Here is a 25,676-nt window from a genome sequence, read left to right as displayed (position 1 = left end):
TCGTGATTTCCCAATGCACCTGGAGATGGAATTGGGGAGTCAACTGATAAATTCCTACTACATACATGCTCCTCTTCTGGACTCAAATGCCTCACTTGACAAAACAAGGCAACACAACAGTTGTCACATTATGCCATATCATGTCCTACTCCTATGCTGAGTATTGCTAAATAAAGAACTGTAACATTATAAATTTGGCTCCCCAGCTGTTACCTAAGCAAGTGATAAAATTTCTTAACTTTCTGATTAATGCCAAACTCTCACTAATCTTTTAACCAGCCCCACCTGGCTCTTCACAGGAGAGTTTCATCAGAGAAAACATCATTTATCCTAATTATGCTGAAACATATCCTCATTTCTAGAACTAATTTTCCTAATGTTTGAGAACGGAAGTTGCTGCACACCATGGATGATAAGCCTTCTTCTAATGTTTCTTAAGGATCCTCCCTCTCCACATAATAAGGAACTTTTAAAGTGAAAGGGAGGCTCTACATAACATACTCCTTGATGTATTTGCAAGGCTATATAATATTCATGTAAAAATACAAAATACATTCAGCAATCTGGAAATAGATAGTATAAGTTTGACTCTAGCAGTACTGAGTACTGCCTAAACAATAATTTATTTTCTATCTTGTTATTGAAAAATCCCTTCCTTTCATGATGGTTAAACTGTGATTGATATACTTAAAATTTCCTAACAATTTTCTTTCAATTACATGGAGACTGAGAGCCTTTAAAAATCTAAATGATCTGATTAACTATATATAGATACTTACTTTTCAGATATAAATTTACTATATATATATTTTACTTATCAGGTAATAGTATAGCTGGAACCTCTATCCAAATTGGTATTTAGAAATGGTTTTATGATTTAAAATCATTGCACTGCAGTCATATCATATCAAAATAATTAATTCTCATATTTTTTATTGGTAAACTTTTTTTAATTACAAAAGAAAGCAATAATATTTTTGGGCATGTATATTTGTAACATGTCAGAACTCTGTAGAAGTGGAATTACTGAATGAAAATATATGCACATAAGATAGATGCCAAATGATAATGTAAAAGACTGCAGCAATTTATACTCCACAAGATATCCATATCTTCCATCAACAGCTATGGTATTTATTATTTATTTTTACCTTGTATTAACTTATGTGTGAAAAATATTTCATTGCTATTTTAATTTTTCTGATTACCAGTGATATTTTTCTTGAAGGATAAAACTTCCTTCTCAAGATAAAAAAAAAAAAAAATCTAAATGATTTGTAGAAACTAAAATGGTCAATATCATTTTCATGACTTACAGTAGATCAGATAAATTTTACCAGTAAGGTATAGGAAGGAACTTTTTAAATTTTCAACTTCAACTTATCTCCCAAAGTTTTATTGCTTATTTAGTCTGACCCTCATTTTATAAACTCAATGTAAATATTTCCTGGTTATTACAATTAAAAGCTCTCTAATTCTTTAAATAACTTCCTCCCATAGTATCTTAAATCTTATGAAATAAGAATCACCATAAAGATAACTAATTTTAAGATAATCATAATTCATTTTATAATCCCCCATGTGTCATATAAATTAGAAAACCAGTTTCACATTATGTATCTTGTGTCCAATATTTTTCTTGAGGGAACAATGAAGAAAGTCTTTAAACTATCTGTGTTACCTCAACTATATTATGCATATGAGGAAGCAGGCGATCCATTCGAACTTCAAGCAACATGACAAGAGCCCGGCACACGTTTTTTCGTACCTCTGGTTCCTCATCACCAGCCAAAGCAAAGAGATTCTATTGCATGAGAAACACAATATTTTTTTCTAGTTAAAAAATTCCAACATATTAGAAATGTTTATGTATAATAAAAAGAAATCTGTAAGCTAGTGATCTTTAAAGAAAACTTAAGATATAATACCAAAAAAAAGATTTAATTAAATGGCTTTCAGTATTAGAAAATACAATTAAATGTATAACAACTGCCAAAGATTTTGATAACAGATGAAAAGCCATTCTCTTACAGTATAATCAGTTGTGTTTTGAGTTAATTTTTGTTTATAAGAACAAAACAGTTTCATTAGAAGACAGGGCACCCCGAAACAGAGGTTAACAACCTAACCCTACATTGCTGCTGCTCACAAAGTCAACTACTGGAAAAGAATTATAATAGCAATTACAGCAATCAATCTTAAAGCTATTCCTCACAAGTTCCTCTACAAGCTAAAAAAGAATGTATGAATGGAAAATAGATTATTTCATTTAATCTTTTTTTTTTTTTTTTTTTTTGCAATCACACAAGAGTCTTTATTGCAAGCTTGAGCCTGGACTCACAACTGTTCCCGATGAAGCGGTCCCAGGGAGTGAGTCCCGGTCTTTTATTCAGTGAGGTTTTATAGGTTTTGGGGGGATACTATACTCTATGCGTCACAACATCACACAGCAAATCATTCCATACCGCGGGAAAAATCAAACAATAACTCTTAACATTGATTAGCACATTCAATGGCGGGAACAAGTTGGGTAGGGGTGATTGGTTAGTACAATAGTGGGATTCGTTTGAACTGACTGGTTTAGGCCACGAGGAGTGTACGTGCTAAACTACATGGTTTCCCAACATGTTATCAAGGTTGAATTTTACAGATAAGGAACTAGAAATCAACAAAGGATAGGGAGGAGAACAGTGATAGACATGCAAGCATCTGTAAGGAAATATAATTTAGAAGAAATTAAATGCTTTCTGTATTTATCTTTTTTCTGGAGATAAAAGTTCTTCAGGATTACACTCAGTGGGGACAAGAATATTTCCTGACAGTTTAAAATAGTTCACATTACAGTTAAATACCACAAGGTCAAAACTTTGCTACCTGAAAATCCTATAGTCAGTTTTCTTCTCTACAGAAGTCACAAACCTCTGGAGGAAATGCAGACATCCAGTAATCCCTCAGTAATGGTAGGCCTAGCCAGTGAGGAATCTGAATTTGTTTTGTTTGGATTCTTAAGTTCACTCTAACTTCACTATTAACAAGCTTCCATTGAAAGAAGTTATTTCTTGCAGAGGTTGCAAATGAGGATGTGAAAAAAACAATGAAGCTTTCCTTAAGTCACTCAAGAAGTTTTATCTACACACACTGAAAGCAGTAAAAAACAATCATTAAAAAAAAAAAATACACAAAATCCAATATGTCCCAATGTTTTTTTTTCTTCAGAAAATCAGTCTCTCTAAAAAAATGAATCTGAAATTTTGTTTTTTCCAGTTTTTATTGGTGCATTATAGATGTACACAATGGTGGGATTTGTTGTTATATATATTCATATAAGCACACAATTTAACAATATAATTTGGCCAGTATTACCTCCTATTATTTCCCCTTTCCTTTCCCTTCTCCCTCCCTGGAACCTGAAACTTTATTACAAAAAAGACCAAAGAGAAGTGCAATGATTAAATGTGACACTAGGTGAAGTACTGTTAAAGTAGCACTTTTTAAACTTCAATTTTTCCAAGTCCTGCTCCTATTTCTGACATCCAATTCAGTAGGTTTCTTTTAATCACAGATATTTTATAGGGCCAGAGAAGAAAGCTCTTCCCAGAAGGTGTTACTTATATATTACACACGTACCCTTCGTTAAATTTTACTAAAACTATTTAATTCATTTTTTACCTCTTAGAGGTAACTGGGCTAGAGGGTGACAGTGTTATGCGTTCAATTAATCACCATGTACCCATTATTTTCATTACTACTATTACTGAATGAATACCCAGGTTTGCCAAGGTATATGTACTGGTAACAAATAGACTCCTCATTAACATTCTGTCAAACTTAGCAGACATAACATCAGCCCCTGAAGAAAACATTCATAATTAAAGAAAATGATTAGTCTATTAATCCATTTAGCAAATTATTACTGAAGGTCCACTATGTGCCAGTTATTTCCTTATAGGTCTATTATCATGTAGGATTAGCAAAGATGCTTTACTATGGTACTTATCAGTAATGTAAAACATTATAAAATGCCAGGAGATTTTTAAAAAATATTTATTTTTAAGTTTTAGGTGGACACAGTATCTTTATTTTACATTTATGTGGTGCTGAGGATCAAACTCAGTGCCTCATGCATGCTAGGCGAGCACTCTACCACTGAGCCACAACCCAAGCCCAAGGAGACGTTCTTGACCCACTCACTGAGGATTTTTATCTCCAGAAGAGAGTTTCTTTTATTCTAAATTATATTTCCTTATAAGATACTGGTATATCTATAACTGTTTCTTTTATTAAGCTGTGAAAGAATGCTACTATGACTACAAGAGAAACCTCTATTACCTCTAAATATAACAGCTAACACAAGAAGCTTGTTTTGTGGTGAGCCCTGTTCTATTTTATTTATAGCAACTAGCTTTATAATAAACACAATAAGGGAAGTCAATGTCAGTCCCATTTATAGATGATAAAATAGAAAAACATTAAATAAATTAAATAAAATACCCAAGGTCACATAACTACAAAGCTGAGGATAGAACCTAGGCAGTCTTGTCCAAGACTTTAAAAAATTAAGAAAAAAAAATGTTATTTAATTATTATTATTTTGGGGGTACCAGGGACTGAACTCAAGGGCACTCAACCACTGAGCCACATCCCTAGCCCTATTTTGTATTTGATTTAGAGACAGGTCTCACTGAGTTGTAGCGCCTTGCTTTTGCTGAGGCTGGCTTTGAACTCTCATCCTCCTGCCTCAGCCTCCCCAGCTGCTGGGATTACAGGTGCGTAAGCTTATTTTATTTATTTTTATCTGACGCTGAGGATCAAATGCAGTGTCTCATCCATGCTAGGCAAGCGCTCTACCACTGAGATACAACTGCAGCCCCTTATCTAAGATTTTCTAACACTACCCAGTACATTGTATTATCTCCACTCAAAAGTATACTAAAAACACCTTGCAGGTATACTAGGGGCAGGGGGCTCAGAAAGAGCCAGGGATGATGGTATATACCTGTAATCCCAACTGCTTGGGAGACAAAGGCAAAAAACTATGCTTTTATCAAAAAATGTCTTTAGAGCTGTTTGCTGAGATACAACAGTTCATTTTTTTCCCTTGACACCTCTAATTTTACAAAAAACATCAGAAATCCCTGCTTACCTATGGGGACACAACCTGAGAAATGCATCTTTGGGCAACTCCATCATTGCACACATCACAGTCCATTCATACAAACCTAAATAGTATAGCCTACTACATACTGAGGTTATGGGACCACATCATATGCTGCCCACTGTTCAATGGAAGGTAATTACTATGTCCTTTTAGTCCATACTTTCAGATTCTTTATTGGGCAACTTTATCCAACCTTACCAGTTTTTCATGTTTCAAATACTGGAATAACTTCCATATACAATCTGAACAATATATTGATAGGAAAACTTTTAAAGTATCAAGATAAACAGACACTTACACCTTATAATAAATGTTTGTATTACAAGCAGAAAAATTTTTATTTTCAGCTAATAAAAATTACAAAGTCTATACTGTATCCAATTTTAATACTACCAGAAATAATAAGTCAAATACTATTCACAATTATAAGTTATTTAAAAAAAATATGTGCTGCTAGCATTATTTAACATTCTTGAAAACAAATGGGGTGGTGACAAATCTTACCTCAATAAAAGAATCAATGTGCAACATCAGAGCTTGAGTCCTACTAATGATAAACTGATTGACACATGCAACAGCATGAGACCTAGAAACAAAGTTTGAAGTTTAACATATGCTCAGTGTGGTTTTTCTGTCTACAAGACTGGCAAGATATTAAACATTCTTTCATAAAAATATTTTGGTACATGCATACCATATAGACAACCACTAAAATGAAAGAGTCAAATCTCTGTGTATCAATAAAGATTGTGAACATATTAAGTGGAAGAAAATCAAAGTTACAAAGCAATGTTAGCGTTTCTAAACAAATGAAAAAAGTCTGCAAGGACATGCAAATTTTTAATAGTGGATAGCATTAAAAAGTAGAGGATTAGGTGAAGGGAACAATTTATTTTATATGCTAAAGATTATTAACTAATGTATGCATTCCTTTTGAAACAAAAATGTAGAACCAAATAAGGCATACCCAATTCAATCCTTCAGCATTATCATTAAAAATACCCTTAATCCAATCACTTTCCCTGCCTTTACTTCTTACCTAGTGCGCACCTTGATCTCTTCCCAGGGTTATTACATAGGTTCTAGTTGGTTTCCTAAATCCTAATGTGTCAAGCCCTATTATAACCTGCCTGACACACATTAAAAAAAAAAAAAAAAAAAACACTTCTTCAGATTGCTACAATAAAACCTAATCTATTTTTCCTGCAAAAGGCTAATGTAATATTTTAAGCTTCATGGACCACATATAATTTTTACTATGCCTTCATTTTGTCCTCAAATATAGTATTTTAAAACCATTCTTGGCTTATAGGCTATGGGCTGAAATTTCACTCCATGGGTAAGAACTAGCTAGTTAACCTTTACAATAGGGCTCCTTCTCCCCAGCCTCTATCTTTGGTTTCTATGGTGCTACAGTGAAGTTTTTTCTTTTACTATTCTAAAAGGCTTAATCCTAATTCCAGGGCCCTTTCACTTGCTATCTCTAAAATGTTCTTCCCTTTGATCTTCCAAAGAATCTTTATTTTGTTCAGTCTCTGCACAAATGTTACCATTACAGGGAACCTCCTAGATCAAACATTTAAGGTATTAGGTTATAAGGAGATCTGAATCATATTAAGTGTGTGGCACAAGGTAAGCAGTTATGATTTAAAGTCTCATCTATAAAATATCATATTCATCCATTTATTGTGGGGATTAAACTCAACAAGCAAATGTATGTTAAGTCATTGGCACAGTAAGTAAATGGGAAAAAATAATAAGAAAAGTGACTTCTTAAAGGGTTTTTAAACTGAACTTAAAAGTGTTTGTGTGTGTGTGTGCATGCACATACTGGCAAAACTACTATTATTACTACTGTTTCCAAAATAGTTTTTAGAAAATTAATAGCAGGATGTACATTTTTAAAAAGTATTTTTTAAGTTGTAGATGGACACAAAATCTTTTTTATATGGTGCTGAGGATCGAACCCAGGGCCTCACACATGCGAGGCAAGCATTCTACTATTGAGCTACAATCCCAGCCCAGGATTTACATTTGTAAGTTCATAGTTGGACAAATAAACTCCTTTTACCTCATGATCTTTTGTTGAAATAGCTTGCTTAATACACGTTAGTTGTGAACATTGCCAATAAAGGAAAAAATTGGAAAATTTAACTTAGGAAAATTACCACTTATAATACTATTGAAGAAAATCAAGAGCCTAAGAATACATTTAATAAAATGTGAAAGACTGCTAAAAGTATAAAAACTTTTATTGTAGACGCCTATTTTCCCCAAATTGATCTATAAATGCAACACAATTCCAATATATATTTCAAGTTTTTGTAAAATCTGTTAGTTCTAGGGTTTACATGGAAAAGGATCCTTACTGTCCTGTTTGTAAACTCTTAAAACAAACTTCTTCATATTGATAATCTGATGATTAAGGAACAATAAAAAGAAAAAAAAATGTTCCTGGTATGTATTCATATATTAGTCAATGTCTTAATGAGATCTGTCTGAAAACATGTAAATGGCATTATTTCCTAAAGAATAAAAATTTTCCCAATATAATCCTTTTCCTATAGACCATAGTATTTTTATATTGGAAAAAAAATCTCTTAGAAGCAGCTGAAGCATTTAATAAGCTCAGAGTAAATTCTGCAAAGTGGAGAATGTTTCAGTTATTTTCATCTTGCAGTTTTTGCATATTTTAGATCAAATACTGTTTGGCCTATCTTCCAACATCAATTTTTGTTAGACATAACTCTTCAAATAAGTTGCTTATGATTATTTCCACTGCCCAATGCATGTTTTAAATCTGTAAACTTAGTCAGCACGGTGGTGCACGCTTATAATCCTAGCGGCTGGAGAGGCTGAGGCAGGAGGACTGTGAATTGAGCAACTCAGTAAGACTCTCTCTAAATTAAAAAATAATAATAAAAAAAAAAGGGCTGGGGATGTGGCTCAGTGGTTAAGTACCCCAGAGTTCAATCCCTGGTATCCCCTGAAAAACAAAACAAAAAAACCTGTAGGCTTTATTATTTTCATTCAATTCCAGGAGAGAATTTAAATTTACCTTATTATAAATAGTAGTATAGTACTATTGAACAGTTAGTCCAAATTAAGATATTCTAGAGCATGACTTAAAAAAATTGAAAACTTATCTTGATGTAGTTTGAAGTCCCCTTGTTTAACTTGTTTACTTCTGAATACCAAAACATTCCAATATCTCTTTTTTAAATAACTGCAATTGCTAAAAGCCTCAAAAGCTCATTGCCCTAAAATAAGCCAGAATTGTTTGAGGCTATGTACATAAAATAGCAACAGAATACAATCGAGAAACCATAAATTGACCATATACACATGGAATTTTGCATGATAAATGAGATTTTTAAATCAATGAGAGAAGAAAAAAATTATTTTTATGAATATACTTACAAAAATATTGTTATTTAAATAGAAAAGACAGAACACATTCCTATCTCGTGAGCCAGGTGGCACACACCTATATACTTCCAACTACATAGGAGGAGGCAGGAGGATCACTTGAGCCCAGCCTGAGCAATACTGAAAGAACCTGTCTCAAAAAAAGTATCCCCATAACATGCCTACAGACAACAGATATATTTATCTATTAAACATCAAAAAGCCTCACTTGAAAATTCCTGTGTCAAACAGAACACAGAATAACACACAAGGAAAAAAAGGACAACAGAAAAAGGCAATGCATAGAGCCAATAATATTCATTAAGATATCCATCATTCCTTATTGACAGGAAAGTACACTAGCAATACAATGAGATATTTTATATATATTTGATTTGCAATATTTAAAGCATGACAATACCAAAGGCGGTACATGTGCAGCCATAGAATCTTTTAAATCTTTGATTAACAGAGTATGAATTGGTACAACTTGTTCTGAAGTTTGATATTGGCAGCACTATTAATAGTAGCAAAAACCCAGATGTCACCCAAACGCAGCCAGGGGAAAAGTGTACACCAAATTGTTTAATTGTCACGCAAGGCAAAATTACACAGTATTCAAAACAAATGGGCTATAGTGACATTATATGAATGCATCTTAGCAACATAATACTAAAAAAAGTCAACAGAGATTACAATTAGTACAATGCCATTTTTATGATCCCATAAACAAACTGATATTCTATTTGTGTATAAATGTGATAAAATTATTTAGAAAGAAATGCAAGGGAAGGAGAGTTGAGATTTAAATGTAAAACTATACTCCATTTCCTCATTTTGTTTCCAAGTTCCCAACAATAATATGAGGGGACAACATTTTTAAGAGTACACAGTAAACACAAGTTAAACTTTTTAAGTTGTTAAATAATATGAATTATTGGAAACATTTATATAAAGATGAATATTAGTGCACAGAGAAATTACAGAGCAGATATCCATATCCACCCAAATATACATCAAAAAGAAAAATTTTAACTAGATAAAACAGAATCTCAAGTATGTAATCATGAGTATTCACTAAATAGAAATATTTTGTACCGCTGATCAAATGACCATCTACAAAATAAAACACTGAAATAATTATTAATATTTAATATCTAGCAATAGTATATCAATTACCAGGAATATTTTATTGGATTTTTCTTAATTGCTGAGAATTACTCACAAAAAAGTTAATATTCCTAGAAGTGAAGTATATAAACCACTCACTGGTTAAAATGTCAATGGAGGAGAATTTCTGGGGGACACAAACTTCTATTTAGTTAATTATGCCACAAAAATAACAGTTTGAAAATATACTCCTTTCAATATGTATTTTGATGCCACCACAATTATACATCTAGTAACTAATTTCCAATCTGAGCATGACACAAGTACTACTTATGAAGAAGAGTAATTGAAATTACTAAGATAAAGTATGAAAGATTGAGAAATAAACAGAATTTAAGATACATATTCTTATAACCCCTTGGTAACATTGCTGATACCACAATCCTTTGAATACAGTTTGGAATTTTGAAGCCCAACTAATAGTTATAGTCTATGGAATACGGTCATGCTCTTGGACTCCTGAATAAGTGCCTCTAGGCAATGATTTTTATTTAAATAATAATGTGACATTTGATTATTTTATATAAAACCATGAAGCACCAACAAATATAGCAAAAACCAAAGTAACCAATAGTTAAAGAAGGAGCAATATTTTTCATAGAAAAAAGTTAGGGGGAAAAAAAATCACAACTGGATCTCTCTCTCTCACACACACACACACACACACAAAAAGAAGCCAACCGGTACAGCAGCTGCGGGAACACTTGAAGTTATGGAGCCTCATGCACTTCCAACAATTAAAACAACGACATCATATTTATAGCTTGTTAGGAACTGATGAACAAACTTAATAGGTTAGTTTACATATTCTAATAGAAGTTTGGCAACTATGTGTGAGGCACTGTTGTAGAAATTAGGGATACAGAGATGATCAAGGCAGACCAGGTTAATTTCAGGATCAGCCAAGAAAACCTACTATATGATTTCAGGGTGTAATAAAATATTCTGCTACCTTTGAACTTAAAATGTTCACTACCCCCCATAATTTAGATGTGAAACTCTTAAACTAAAAGTATGTATTTTCATTAAAATTACATCAGTTTAGTTATCAGAGGATGAAGAAAAGCAGAGAATAGGCCAGTCACTGAACCTGCAAACAGTGGTAGAAGGGGAAAGACGACAACATATGTTGAAAGGCTCGAAGAGCTCACAGTATTATATCAAATAATGTTGCCTGACTCTAAGTGACAAGAATATGTAGATGTTATTCTGAAGGAATTTCTATTACACATCCACAAATGAAGGCATTTGAACTTGGCAAGACTAATAACTTAAAAAAAAAAAAAAAAAAAAAAAAAAATCCCAAAGCCCCTCAACTAAATCTGTCTTATAAGAACTTGTAAGATGATGGCTGGTAAATACTGGGAATGTAATTAACTATGTGAATGTAATTAACTATATTTAATGAAAATTTCATCATTAAGAGTCAACATTTTATGGGATTTGTTATTAAAGTAGTAAATTTCAACTTAATTAAGTCTACCTTTGTGGAATATCCAATATTGTCTCTGTTTTTTTTTTTCTCCCCTCAGTTCTGGGGACAGAATCCAGGGGTGATCTATCACTGAGCAACAACCCCCAGCCCCTTTTGATTTTGAGACAGGGTATTGCCAAGTAGCTGAAGCTGGTTTTGATTATGTGATCCTTCTGCCTCAGTCCCCTAAGTCTCTGGGATTACAGATGTGTACCATTATATCTGGCCCATTATCTTTTGCTAATCACAAAAATACAAAATAGGGCAGAAGTAAGGCTTATATCAGAGTTTATAAATTAATATTCATCATATAAATACCTTATTTTGGGGCTACTGTGTTTGAAGAACTGTAAAAATTTGGGAATCATGATGTTGAGAGGGCGATCTAAAACATCACTATCTAAAATCTCAGCAGAATCTTCACATATCTTCTGAAGGGCACCAAATGCTCCCTGTAAAAGATACATACTTTAAATTATTGGAATTCATTCAAAACAAAGGCATTTAAAAGCAAACTGAGGAATATTGCTTAATTTTATGCATCAATGTTCTCAGCCCACATAAAATGCTGCCTTCTAAAATCTCTATATCATCAATTTTGAAATAAATTATACCATTGAAATCTACATTTTCATAGAAGTATATATGTAACCACTATAACTTCCCTTTTGGAAGAACATAAAGAAGTCAATACCACTTAAAATTTACTTATAGGTAAACCATTTTTTGGTTAAATGGTGACACAATCATTTAAGGGACAGACAATTCACATCGGCAACTATTTCCCTATAATCATTTTATCCCAAAGTGGATAATCCAAAATTCTTAATTTTACCATAGCAACTTTGTGTTTATTCTCCATAGTACAGTTAACTAAAAATTGCCTTTTTTAGTCTTTAAGGCAATTACCAAACATCCTTTTAGAGTTTATAATGCATCAAAAAGAAACTTGGGAATATAAGTTTACAATTTAATTAAAAAATATAAAATTTCAGCCTTAGATTTAACACATTAAATATAACCTTGTTACTTATTAAGGCAACAACAAAATAAAAAAAACAAGTTTCAACTAAGAACAAACAATTTAGCAATCATTTCATACCTACACCTAAAAAGTCCACATCTTTAGTTCAGACAGATGACAAAAATATTTACTTAAAATACAATTTTTGTGTAGCTGCTACACAATTCACAATCAGGACAAATTTTTTATTCTTGGAAAATGCTTAAAATTTTCATCTGTTTACCATTACATCAAAGTAATATTTAAATAGAATCAACTGTTATATGGTGACTAAATATTACTTACTTTTTCTGTAATTTTCTAAGTGTATTTTTAAGGAATTTGTGTGTGTGCGCGCGCGTCTCTGTGAATTAAAAAAAAAAAAATTGGGGGGAGGGGAGGATACCAAGGCATCCCAATACTTTGCCAACACTCCCTTCCCCCTACCTTTTCTTTCCTATTTCCTCTTCCCTAAGACAGGTTAGGCAACACACTACATCTCATAAAATTATTTGATTCCTTATTGTTAGGTTATTCTTATGCTTCTCTGCTTTTAAACCTTGCTACTGTTTGAAAAGGAAGGAGTTACTGCATTAGAAATTGTAAACACTTAAAATGGTTTCACTTAAAATAGACTTCTGCTCAAACTGGAAGCCTGCTATTGAAACAGATACTTTAGAAGTACTTATTAACAGAGAGAAACTGTAAGAGAAGAAATCCGTAGAATTCCTCTTTATCTTACCAAATGAAAAGGTTGCCATTGACTTAATCAATGCCCCCCCCCCCCCCGCAAAAGCCCAAGATCAGAATTACAATATGATTAAAACTAGACCAAAATGGGACATACCGCAAATTCATCATTTATTAAACATAAAAACGGTTCTGAGAAACTAAGAAAGTACTTACGGTCTCAGAATTTGGTAACTTTCGGTCTATCTTTAGATATGAACATAGCATTTCAACTGATTAAGTCTGGTAATAACTTTATTACATATATGTAACTCCCAAGAATAATTTTACAATAGAAAAACAAGATATTTTCTTATAGGAAACACAGTAAATTATAAGAAGCAAATATTCTTACCTCACAAGTGTTGTAATCTTCAGAATCCAATAGGCTACAGAGTTTTGGTAAGAGGTCAGGCCAGTTCTGCAATTCTCCCTTGGAAGCGATGGTTGTAATCAATATACCTTGAAAGAAAATACATATTTTTAAGAAAGCTGAGTGCATTGTGTTAAATAGCACCATGTCAGCAACACATTTTTAAATGTCCCATATCAGCCCAAGATTTCCAAACCATGTAAATAGCATTCATCAATCCCCATATTACCAAAAGCTACCTATAGAAAAAAAAAAAAAAAACCACAGCATAAATCAGATATTTCTAATCTTGTTTCCCAGCAATTCACCCTCTAAGTTGTTGCTTTTAAAAATATTTACTAAGTATCTCTATGAAAGACTAAAACTTGCTTCTCTTCAATAATGCCAAGATAGCGCCACTAATTAATGAACTCCAATTTCACAAAAATTATATATAAAAGAATAGAAAGAAAATAGACCAAAATATTATTACTAGCACTTATCACTAGGTGATAAGTTCATGAAGTTCAAATAAAAAATATCTGAAGAAGCTAAGTATAGCTCCCTGTCAATATGGAATCCAAGTTAAGGACCATGGTAGGGAAAAGGAAAGTAGTGGATCATCGACTGAGAATAATTCTGCATGTTAATGCAATCTGCAACATTCCACCTCATGTAGATAGATTATATACTCCTGCAACAGTTCCCACTTAGTGGATCAAAGATGAATCGCCAGAAAGGCGATCTTCAATCTTGGAGGTTGGGTGGCACATGCTGACTGATCATGTCGTTTTGACTGACTGGAGTATTTCAACTGTGTTGTGCAGCTGCGTTGTGAGAGTGGATTATGCAAACACACAAAAATGTAACACAAAAGTTTTGTGTTAACATTTTTATCTGCCTTAGTAAATATATCATTAGTAATATGTAATATGCTCAGTGATTATGGGTCTTTTAGTACCACTAAAAGCATAAACTCTGACAGTAGGCAAATTATAAGTACTTTAAGCTGCAAAAACTAGTTTGTTAAAATGAAAAAAAGAAAAAGTACTCCTTTCCCAGACTTATCTTAAAAATTCAATGAAATACATAGAAAATGCCTGGCTTCTAGTAAATAATTATTACTGAATAGCAAATCTCACTGTGTGGATAAACTTTAATTTTCCACCTTTAGCTTTCAGATGGTTGTTTCAACAACATAACAACTAAAAAACAAAGCTTAAATAAAGCTGTTGGCAAATGTTCACTGTTCAGGGAAAAAATTTAAATAGTAAGGATTAATGTATTAATTACATTAAATTTTTTTTTTTTTAGTTGTAGATGGACATAATACCTTTATTTGTTTATTTATTTTTATGTGGTTCTAGAACCCAGTGCTTCATGCATGCTAGGCAAGCGCTCTACCACTGAGCCACAATCCTGGCCCCTGATTAGAGTTTTAAGACATAAAGCTCAAATGAGCTCTCCACTAAGATACAAAACTAACAAGACCCAATCCTTCTTGCAAACTTTCTTTCCTGAAGTTACAACATAAAAGAACTGAGAAAAAGGATCTGGATCTGCCTTAATAGAAACTAAGCATGTCTAAAAGACTGCAAATAAGTAATAATTAATAGAAATCAGACATAATCTACAATTTGGTACTAATGGACTGACATTTATTACTCCTGCTAGTAAAGCACTAAAGGATGTTGACTGAAAAATTCCAAAATCTGCCCCTTAATCACATCCACTCTTGAAAAATCTAATGAAAAGTCTGTCTTTAGAATAAGGGAGAAAAATCGGCCATACTTATTAAGATCTTAAATGTTTAAATAACACTTTGACCCCAAAATGCCACTTTACAAATTAATCCTGTAGAAACTTCCCAAAAGAATATAAGCATACATAAAAGGAAATTCCCTGAAATAGTAAAAATTACAAATCATGTATTTTTTAGACAACTTTATATTCATGCAATGGATTACTGCAGTTAGTAAACTGTGATCCCTTCCAAATATATTTCCTTAATAAGATTCTCGATATGTATTATAAAGATTAAAAAAAAAATTTAAAGTGGGGCATGGTGGTGCACACCTGTAATCCTAATTACTCAGAAGGCTTGGCTAAGCCATGGAGTTGAAGGCCAGCCTGGACAAGATAGCAAAATCTTGTCTCAAAGAAAAAAAATTAAAAGCCAAGGAGGCAAACCGATTGCTTTATAATCAGAAATCTTTTACTTAAAATATTTACTAAATTCTTAATATGGTACAATCATTTTATTAGTGTTTTTTTTAATTAATTTTTTTTTTTGAGAGAGAGAGAGAATTTTTAATATTTATTTTTTAGTTTTCGGCGGACACAACATCTTTGTTGGTATGTGGTGCTGAGGATCGAACCCAGGCCACAGGCATGCCAGGCGAGCGCGCTACTTGAGCCACTTCCCCAGCCCTCATTTTATTAGTGTTAAGGAAAACAGATAACTCAAAACCCTACGTGGTCCTTATCCTTATAGAGTTCAGTCACATTTGCACATTTGGCACTGTCTGTGGGCACTTTTGGTTGGCGCAACAGAGGGTGTTGCTGTCACTGGTATCCAATAGGTACAAATGAGAGACACTAATTATCATCCTATAATGCACAGAATAGCCCACCACAAAGAAGTATCTAGTCTAAAATGTCAAGTGCCGAGATTGTAAAACCCTGGTCTAGACAAACAGAATTCTACTTAAATCAATAATGTATCATGCTTATGTTATTATACCCATCTCAAGAATTTTCTATTAAGGTTGATAAGTGAAGTTCTCAATTTTCTTAGAGATACCTTTCAAAAACCTACAAAAAATATTTTTACTTATTTTCTTAGGAGAATTAAGATTAACTAATTTAAAAGATAAAATTTCCAGATTTATTGGTGGGAAAGCACCAATAATTTATAATAATAAGCTCATCGATTTTCCTAAAGGAGAAAACAAAAACCTGGCTTTACTTTATCAAAAATAAAAAAGAACTCCTGATGATTCCAAGATGATGCTTTGGATGAGACAAAAACCAAAAACCAAACAGAACAACTTTAGAATCTTAATGCTGTGCACTCCTCCTTTAATAATTACTCCCCTCTTTAGGAGGGAATTCTGTATATCAATTTCACCACCACCTTTTCTAACCTGCATTAAAACGGGCCACGGGAAAGAACAAAAGTCATCTATTTTTAATTTAACAACATAAAACAGATAATTTAATTGGCTAAGCCATTTATTTCAAGTGATAAGCTTTATTTTATCCAATTAATATTACAGACATTTTTGAAAATAGAAAACCCCAATATACAAGTTGAGCATCCTTAATCTAAAAATTCATACTTAAAACTTTTTGAATGCTGACAAAGATTCAGATATTGAGCTGGCTGCAGTGGTATATGACTGTAATCCCAGTGACTCAGGAGGTTGAGGCAAGAGGATTGTAAGTTTGAGGCCAGTCTCTGCAACTTAGTTAGACCATGTCTTAAGAATATAAATAAATAAATAAATAGAAAAAAGTAGCTTAGTTGTAAAGCACCCTGGGTTCAATCCTCAGTACCAAAACAAAAAATGATTCAGATTTTGTAGCAGTTCAAATTTTAGATAACGGATGTTCAACTAATAAAGTATATGCAAATATTACAAAATCCAAAAATGTTTGAAATCTGAAAACACTTCTAAATCCAAGCATTTTGGATAAGGGATGTTCAACCTGTACATAATATTGAAAAACAAAATAATTAAATGTATCCACTACCCATCTTCAACAATAGTCATTAATACACACTTAATCACTGTTTCATCTATACCTCTATCCACACCTTCCACCTTCACAATCCAAACTGTTTCTTATCAAATTCCATTAAATGTCTTTTGGAATATATCGCAGTTATGTCTGAAGTTTATTCACTCATTTTTAGTGAAGCAGAGTAAAACAAATTACTAAATTAAAACTCTACCTCATTGGTTTCTATATTGAAAACTGTGGTGTGGTCTCTCACAATTAGGATATTTATATACATAACATAAATCAGAACCAAAACACCAAAAATCTTTCATATCCTACAAATACCAAGAAATAAAAATTACATCTATGTATGTCAATTTCATTTGTTTCAAAATAAGATGTCAGAAGACACTTTCAAGTATTTAAATAATTCTGGGCTAAGGATGTAGTTCAGTGGTAGTGTGTGTGTTTAATATGCACAATACTGTAGGCTTGATTCCCAGTATAAGAAAAAACCATTTCTAATAAAAACCCAGTTGCAAACATACTCAAAATCCAGCATTCCCTGGAATATCAATTTTCCTCTCCCCAATACTATTACTTCCAACCTTTCAAATTTAAGGCACAAAGCACTGTAGTTTGGACAAAATGATAAGTTTATAATGAAATACAGTTTAGGAAAAACTATTTTGTATTTAATTTCTATATCTTGCCCTCCCTCTCCTTTCCTCTCAGCAGAATTGCCTTCTAAGGAAATCTACTTCTTTTAAAATCCCATTTGACCACATTTATGAAGATTTCTCTCCCTGATTTTTATATAGAAAAGGCTAGCAGACTCTACCCTTCTTTACTTCTCTACCAAGAAGTAAAGCCCTGAGAAGGTATATAGGGTTATGTTAAAGTTACCTAGGAAGTCCTTTTCCTCAAACTACAATTATCTTCTACCTATCAAATTTGAAGCCAGTGTTAACAATGGCACTCTTTTTAATATGAGACTGTCCGGAGGGGAAATCAAAGAATCTCTGCTTTTTATTTAGATTTAGCTAGATACTTAAAAATTCTTTATTCACCTTTTATTTTATTTAAGTTTTTTGGTGGTGCTGGGGATTGAACCCATGGCCTTATGCATGCAAAGCAATCATTCTCCCAAATGAATCTCTGCTTTTTAAGAGACAAACAATACATTTCAAACCTGAAAGACCATAATATACAAAACCAAATAAACTCAGTGAGTTTAACTGACTTCCATTTGACCAACATGCTAGATTAACGGCAATTTACTAGGTCCTTATAAAATTCAGCTGCTTAAACCCACGGCACACTAAACACTGCCTATTAGTAGGCTGCTCTGGAGTACTTCCTATTTCTACTGCTACCCATTGATATGTGTTCTTGCTAATAGCCAGTTTTGTGTTCCCAAACTGGTTTACAGCAGTTAATGTAATTAAACATTTATTACATGAACTGATAGAAGGTATGCTTTAAGAATACACTCAGAAAAGACTAAAAATTGCCAATGAATTACGTACAGATGAGACAAATATTAGAAACAAGTGGAAAAAAATAGTAAATATGTAGAATTCTATACTTAGATCGCTTTTATAGGAGGGTTTTCTTGGCATGAAAAAGCATTACACAACATAGACAATAAGAAACTCCAACTTGCAGAGTCAAAGAAAAGGCCTAAATATCACTTGTTGATGCTCCACTTGAACGAACATTGATTAAGCAACTACCAATGACTTTGGTCTCAGTGGTAAAAGAGCTTTTAATGTAACAGTTAACACTATTTCAAAAGCACTTAAATGGTAATAAAAACATCTCCATCATAATTTAACATGAAATGAACAATGAAAATTCCGATGAAAATGATTTGTCACCTCTGAAAACTATCTAATTGGGATTAGTCAACTTTTTGTAATGTAACTTACCTACAGTGGCTCTGATCAGAGGAGAGGCATCACCAATATTATTTAAACATTCACTTTTAATAAAGTCTGTCACACCATTTGGGAAGTTCTGAAAATGTGCTTTCACGTTATTCTTCAAAATGAGGCCACTCAATGATCTTGTGGGTTCATCTGTAATAAAAAATAGCATTGAGTTTTAAAGTAGTTTTCATCTCAAAACATGCCAGGAACAACTTCAAAAACATTTCTTATTTAATGGTTGATTGCAACATTCCGATTTATTTTGCTAACCAGTTTTTAAAAAAATCGATTATAAAAAAAATAGCTCTATAATATAGTTTAAGGTTTCTTGACCCTGGCACTACTGACATTTAAAGGATAATTCTTTGTTGTGGGGCACTACTCTGTACATTGTTAAGATGATTAGATGCATGACTGGCCATACAAAAGTATTTCTAGGTAATGTCAGATGTCTCCTAGGGAGGCCAAATTGCTCCTTTTTGAGAACCACTAATATGGTTTAAGAGTTAGTTTATATATGGCCACTGTACTAAAGCTTTGTTATCTGATATAAACATCATCATAGATCTCAAAGTATTAAGTCACTAAAAATATCCAATTAAAAATTAAACAGACATCAAATATAATACATGGGGTTACTTTCACATAATAATTGCCATAATTTATGTTTTTCACTTGCCTGTGAGCCTTGAAAAAAAAAAGGCAAACAAAAACATTTTACAATTAAATAAGTTAAATAAATAAATTTAAACTATGGTCTACAAATTGGCACCACCACCACCAATATTTAATAGTTAACATCTTCTAAATGCTTATTATGTACTAAACACTGCTAAATGCTTTTCAAGTATTCTGCATTTAATTCTTAAAAACTTGAGACAGATATTATTAACCCCTCTGTATAAGGAAAAAAACTGAGGCCTGGCCAAAGTTACACAAGACCAACTTCCTTAACAATGTGAGGAAACCAAATTATCAACCTCAGTAGTTTGGCTCCAGAGCATACACTCTGAATCACTCTACAATATTACCTTCCTCTGAAAGGGCTGAAAGAGCAGGTGTAAAAGCCAGCGTGTTGAACAGATTGCTATTAATACTACTGCTTCAGCCATCTTCATATGTTAAGTAAATACCTCGATCTTGTTCTAGTTAGTATTATGCTCCCTAACTGACTGCCATTGAAATCTTCAAGTATAAAGCACATATAGAGGTAAAAAGAGTAAAGTTTCTCAGCACATAAACCCTATTCGGGTCATCACAGCAATATAACCTAAGAGCTCTATTTCATCTAAAAATTTCTTTCCATTCACAACTCATTTCAGCAAATATCTTAAAAGGAAAACACTTCTAAACTCTTAAGTTTAAAACAGCTGTGAAATAAATTGAACAGATATTTAACTTCCTCAAGTGATAAGCTTATTATTACTATATTAGCAAAATAATTTAGCCATGTAATTAAATGGCATGCATATTTGTTTACAAGAGGTACACATCACTTTTATAAGTCACAAGAGTTAATAACACGAAGTGAAACAATTTAACATTAAAAGTATATAGCTTCTGTCCAAATGTTTAAAAAAGCCAACTTCTTTTAAAATTAAGATTGTACTTCATAGTCTCTCAATTTGATCATCTGTAAAGTGAGTTCATCTCAGATCTCCAGATCTAGAATTCCTTCTCCATGATTCAGCAATAAATTTACTAAATAAGCATTTTCATTTAAAGATATTACTTACATATTCCTTCTGTAATGTGAATGGACACAATGCTAACATTATTACTAATTCTTTTTAAAGGAAAATTAGATACGCTAAACCTATGTTCTAATCTTCTGGGGGAAAAAAATTGATAGGCCCATACAAGTAGAAATACCAAGTGTTACACTACTGCGGGGAACAATCTTTATATTGAGAAAAAAGGGGGTTGAATGTTGTTCAGCAGTAGAGTACTTGCCTGGTACATATGAGGTCCCAGGTTCGACCCCTGATACAGCCAAAATAAATAAACAATGTATCATAAACATACCATCAAACTAGAACATTTATTGCTGATTAAGATATGTTGAGAGAATTCCTAGTTTTTCAAAAGCTAGATTTAGAGTTTTAAATTCCCTACTATGTTTTTCAATCACAAAACCCACAAAATTAACCAGCAAATCATCTGAAAATGATTCAAAAGAAATCACTGTAATGAATATGAAATATCAAAATCTAAATACAACCTGCTAGAGTTTGGAGCTGAAATCTCGTCTAACAGGCATTTTATAGCTGAAAGAAGCAAGTGGAGGTTAAATGGTGTCAGAGTCTAAATAAAACTCGTTATTTCACAACTCCAAGTGCAGTGTTTTTACTATGGCTTCTAAAACACTAATCATTCAATAGGGGACAGCACTTTCATTAAAGGCCAGTCAGTTATCAATATTGAGTATCTTCTATGGTCTAACAATATTCCAGGAAGGGAATACTCAGTACTCAAACTGCCTGACAGAGGTGCTCAACAAATATTTATGAAATAAAGTTCACAGGGCTATACTACCTGTATTAGAAATAAGCAAATGACCGTCACATTAAAAAAAAAAAATCAAAGTTGTTGGCCTTTAAACTGTTAAGAATTTAAAATTGTAAATTAATGAAAAAGTTTCATGTACACTATTAAAAGTTTTTTAAAAGTTACAAGTTTATTTATAAAGAGAATGATATCATATTTTTATAAAATGTTTCCCTATGGGACTGAGGTTTAAGTCAGGACCTCATACATGCTAGTCCAGTGTTTTACCATTGAGCTACATCCCCAACCCTTTTCAAAATTTTATTTTTAAGACAGGGTCTCAATAAGTTGCTCAGGCTAGCTTTGAATTTGAGATTCTCTTGCTTTAGCCTCTTAGGTAGCTGGGATTATAGGCATGCACCATTGCATCTGGTTGTTTTTTGATTAAATAACTTAAAAATAAAATACAGTTATTTAAAAAAGAGTGTAGACATACACAACTAAAGAGATCATCAATAATTATCTGATAAATAATTTACTTTGGCTACATAACTTTAATTTTTTCTTATAATGAACATGAATTCAGTTAATTAAATCTCAACTTCAATCTGTATACTGAAACAAATCAATCTTTATTATATTTCTGTATATGGAATGAAGCAAAACACCCAAGGTAGACTTGTAATACATTCTTCATTTGCAAAGAATGAATTTATTATATAAATACCCACGAACAACTGAATGTTTATTAAACATTTTAAAGCTTAAAGGTGGTAACTCTAAGACTCTACATATCACATGTATATTAAGCATGTGGTTAATACAAAATGAAATTATTTGAAATAAATAATTCCCAGAATGTCTTCACAGTGTCTTAGAGACACTTTCAAATAGTTATCAACACAAACCCTACTTACCTTCAGATTTTAATTTTGTAAGAACAAAAATCAGGTAGTTGTTAAAATCTGGATATTGATTGAGTTGTTCCAGTTTCTAGAACAAATAGTAGTTAAGGAAACTTCTTTGTGTAATCCAAGGAAGAAATTAAGCATTTTAAAATCTAATAATCAAGAGTACTTTCTGTGATATTTTTAGTTTTCCACTTTTTACTGAGATTAAGGTATCTGGTTAAATCTAATTATTGATGCGTAGTTCAAAAGCACACTAGTGTTTGTTAAAATCCTTAGGTGCTTTTACACCTAAAATTAGATCAATTATATTCAACACAACATATGTTCCAGCTTCAGCATGCTTGATACGGCAAAACTATTTTTCAAAATAAAATTCTTAAGATTAATTTAACAATTTTAAAACATTAAGGCCAAAGGATGGGGATATAGCTCAGTTGGTTGAGTGTTTGCCTAGCATGCATGAAGCCCTGGTTTCAATCCCCAGGATCAGAGAATGAAGGGGGGGGGGGGGGCGAAGAAGTTATTTCAGTATAAAATACAAAAAAAAAAAAAAAAAAAAAAGAAAAACATTTCATAAAAATGAGAACAAGTTTTTTTAAAGGTGAAGAGCATTTAGGGAAATTAACTTAATAAAACAGGCTTTTAATGGAAGGGGGGATATTTAAGAAAAAAAAATGCCATTTATGCCTAAACCTATACACCAAACCTAAACCCTATAAAAAGTCAGCAATACAGAATAGTTCTATAACCCCTTTCCCCAAAGATCTAACATGCCTGGTGACACAAATTTGCAGGTATTTTACCAAGGCTGGCAGATATGTGGCATAATGCTCTACATTTTTTTCTTCAAGCCCTGACTCTCAACCCTTAATACATTCGCCAACTATTTTACTACACAGAAAGATGAAAATATTTTTTACTGAATGGACCTAAATCTGATTAAATCCCTGATACAAATGTGAGGTATATCACATTTGTGCTTACTCTCAAAATGGATAAAGGACTGAACATAAATTCTAATCAAACACAGTCTCTAGTAAAATTCTGAGGTATAATTACTTTCTCCAAGAAAAACCCAGACAACGATTACTTGTTTTGGTGAATGGTCAAGATTAACAGTGTACTGATATAATAAATTTTCTATATTTCCTGATAAGGCTTACTTTCTTACAACTTGAAGCTATACTTATTTATGCTACTGTAACAGTCTTTCAAAAAGTGCTCAAGTCTATACAAAACAATAATTAAATACATTATATCCTTAGAAGACACAAAAGAACAGAGTTCATTATTAGCACTATGAAAATATAAAGCAGAGCATATTATTTTTAGTTAAAATACTGTTTTCCTTTCTCAAGAACAACAATTTACTTTGCTCTTACTCAGAGGACATATAGGTTGTTTTTTTTTTCATGTACACAATAAACTATAAAATTATTACTAGAACAGACCAAGCACAGTACTGGGATGTATAAAAGGTACTTAATGAACATAGTAAAACAAGAAATTACAATGCAATTCTGGACTTGACTAATTTAAGAATCTTAATAATTGTGGCAAACAATACCTACAATTAATTAAATGTCAACTTCTATCAGTCACAGAGCTTTGACAACATAAGACCGAGCCATAACAGAGTTCTGATAAAAGTTCCAATATATCCCGAACTACTGTACTTTCTTTAGTACCAGCAGTATCAAAACAGAAAAGGGTTAAAAAAAAAATTCAAGCAGATCTAAATTATTATCCCCTCCATTTTTAAAAGGACAGTGTTACATTAATCAAGAAGCTGAGTATACTCATTTATTGGAGGCTTTAGGTTACAGCAATGCAGTACTTTTTTGAAACTCTGATAAATAAAACCTTAACTTTAGTGTCTTAAATTTAAACAAACTCAAATATGAAAGAGCTTACCAAATTCCAGATTAAGTAATTTGCTGCTTAATGACAATAAAAATAACAGACTTAAGATTTTTAAAGAATTAACTTCTTTGGGCTTAACAGGCCACGGGTAAAAAGGTTACTCATGATCTGGTTAAGTGAATTTGTTTCTTTTACTGGACCCAGTAAGGGCTTCTGCGCAGTTTAGGGCACCTCAGAAGTATCACACACAGCGGTTATTTTGCCGCTTCTTTTCCACCTTTTCTGATTCTAAAACTGTAGCAACAGGACCGCTACAACAGCACACTCCATAACCAATTAGGTAATTGCACCGACAGGTTGGGCCAAAGCTTTAAAAATAAAATCTCATTTGAGAGTTAGGGAGCTCGCAACAGGTGTTAACACAAGCAGCCCGGAATGAGACCCCAGCAGAGAACCCTTTCTCCCACCTGCAGCTCTTCATACCCTTAAGGGAAAGGGCCCTGGAGAAAACCCCAAGCCCAACCCCGTAGCAGTTCAAACCCCGCGCCAGCTCCACCCATCCCTAGCCGGCCAGCGGTCGTGCAGCTCCGCTCTCGCAAGCTCCCTCCACCGGGCCTCGCGCGCTGGCGCTGCCGCCCCCACCCCGCGGGGCGCATTGTGTGGGCCCGGGCCGCTCCCGCCGCTCCCCACCCCCTCGGCAAGTCTGTGGCGGGCGGGGACGTGGCGGCCCGGCCGCGCACATGTCGCGATCTCGGGCGGCGGCCCGGAAGCCGGCCGCTTGGAGGCGAGCCCCACGCGGCGGCGCCCCGGTAGGGCGCGAGGGCCGCGTGCGCGAGGCGCAGGGCAGGGGCCGCGGCGGCCGGCCTCCCCGCGCAGGCGGGCGGGGAGCGGGCCGGGGGGGAGGGGCGGCGAACCCCTGGGCGCGAGGAGCCGGGCAAGCCGCGCGGGCGGCGGGCAGGCCTTGGGAAGGATACTTGTTGCACGGTCCTCTGGATGGTGGTGTCTGGGGACTGGGACTCCTTCAGCAGCTGCAGGATTTGCTGAAGCCCTTGCTGGTCAGGTTTCCACTCATACTCCATCTTGGTTTGCTGCAAATAAAGCCAGACACAGGAAGAGACGGAGCAAATGTTACTCCCCGTGCACAGGCCGGAGGGCTGCCCGCGCAGAGCAACCTCCTTTCCCCACCACGACCACCCCATATCGCCCTAGACGCCTCGGACCTGCCTGGGATGCCCCAAAGGAAGTCTCGGACAGTGAAGCCCGGCGGAACTGCTGTTAGCAGCTCGGCCGCCAACGTCTGCTGCTGCCGCCGCGGCCGCCGAGCGCAAGGAGCCGACCAGACTGAGTCACCGCGAATTTGCAATCTGGCCCCAAGATCCGCTCACGGGAGCCCCCTGGGTCCTAGTGCCACGCAGATTTCTCCAACTCAACTCATTCTGTTCAGAGTACTACTGATTTAAAGGT

The 25,676-nt window shown here is 33.9% G+C and overlaps 1 protein-coding gene across 3 annotated transcripts in view; it reads right to left on the bottom strand.

Annotated features, from left to right (window-relative positions):
• Positions 1-25,676, bottom strand: part of Tnpo1 (transportin 1) — an 88,805-nt gene that overhangs the window by 31,508 nt on the left and 31,621 nt on the right. The window contains exons 1-8 of one of the 3 annotated variants that reach the window (XM_027927595.3): positions 25,433-25,559; positions 25,187-25,300; positions 22,356-22,431; positions 18,952-19,101; positions 13,298-13,404; positions 11,529-11,662; positions 5,663-5,744; positions 1,682-1,804 (exon numbers count right to left, since the gene is read on the bottom strand). In XM_027927595.3, the coding sequence (XP_027783396.1) occupies positions 1,682-1,804; positions 5,663-5,744; positions 11,529-11,662; positions 13,298-13,404; positions 18,952-19,101; positions 22,356-22,431; positions 25,187-25,291 (777 nt within the window). In that variant the 5' untranslated portion in view covers positions 25,292-25,300; positions 25,433-25,559. Of the gene's footprint in view, positions 1-1,681; positions 1,805-5,662; positions 5,745-11,528; positions 11,663-13,297; positions 13,405-18,951; positions 19,102-22,355; positions 22,432-25,186; positions 25,301-25,432; positions 25,560-25,676 lie in introns of those variants that run through there. The other 2 variants (XM_071612498.1, XM_027927594.2) reach the window with 2 other exon arrangements.

This window comes from Marmota flaviventris, chromosome 5 (genome assembly GCF_047511675.1).
Source record: "Marmota flaviventris isolate mMarFla1 chromosome 5, mMarFla1.hap1, whole genome shotgun sequence".
Taxonomy (NCBI): domain Eukaryota; kingdom Metazoa; phylum Chordata; class Mammalia; order Rodentia; family Sciuridae; genus Marmota; species Marmota flaviventris.
This window is presented reverse-complemented; position numbering and strand designations above follow the sequence as displayed.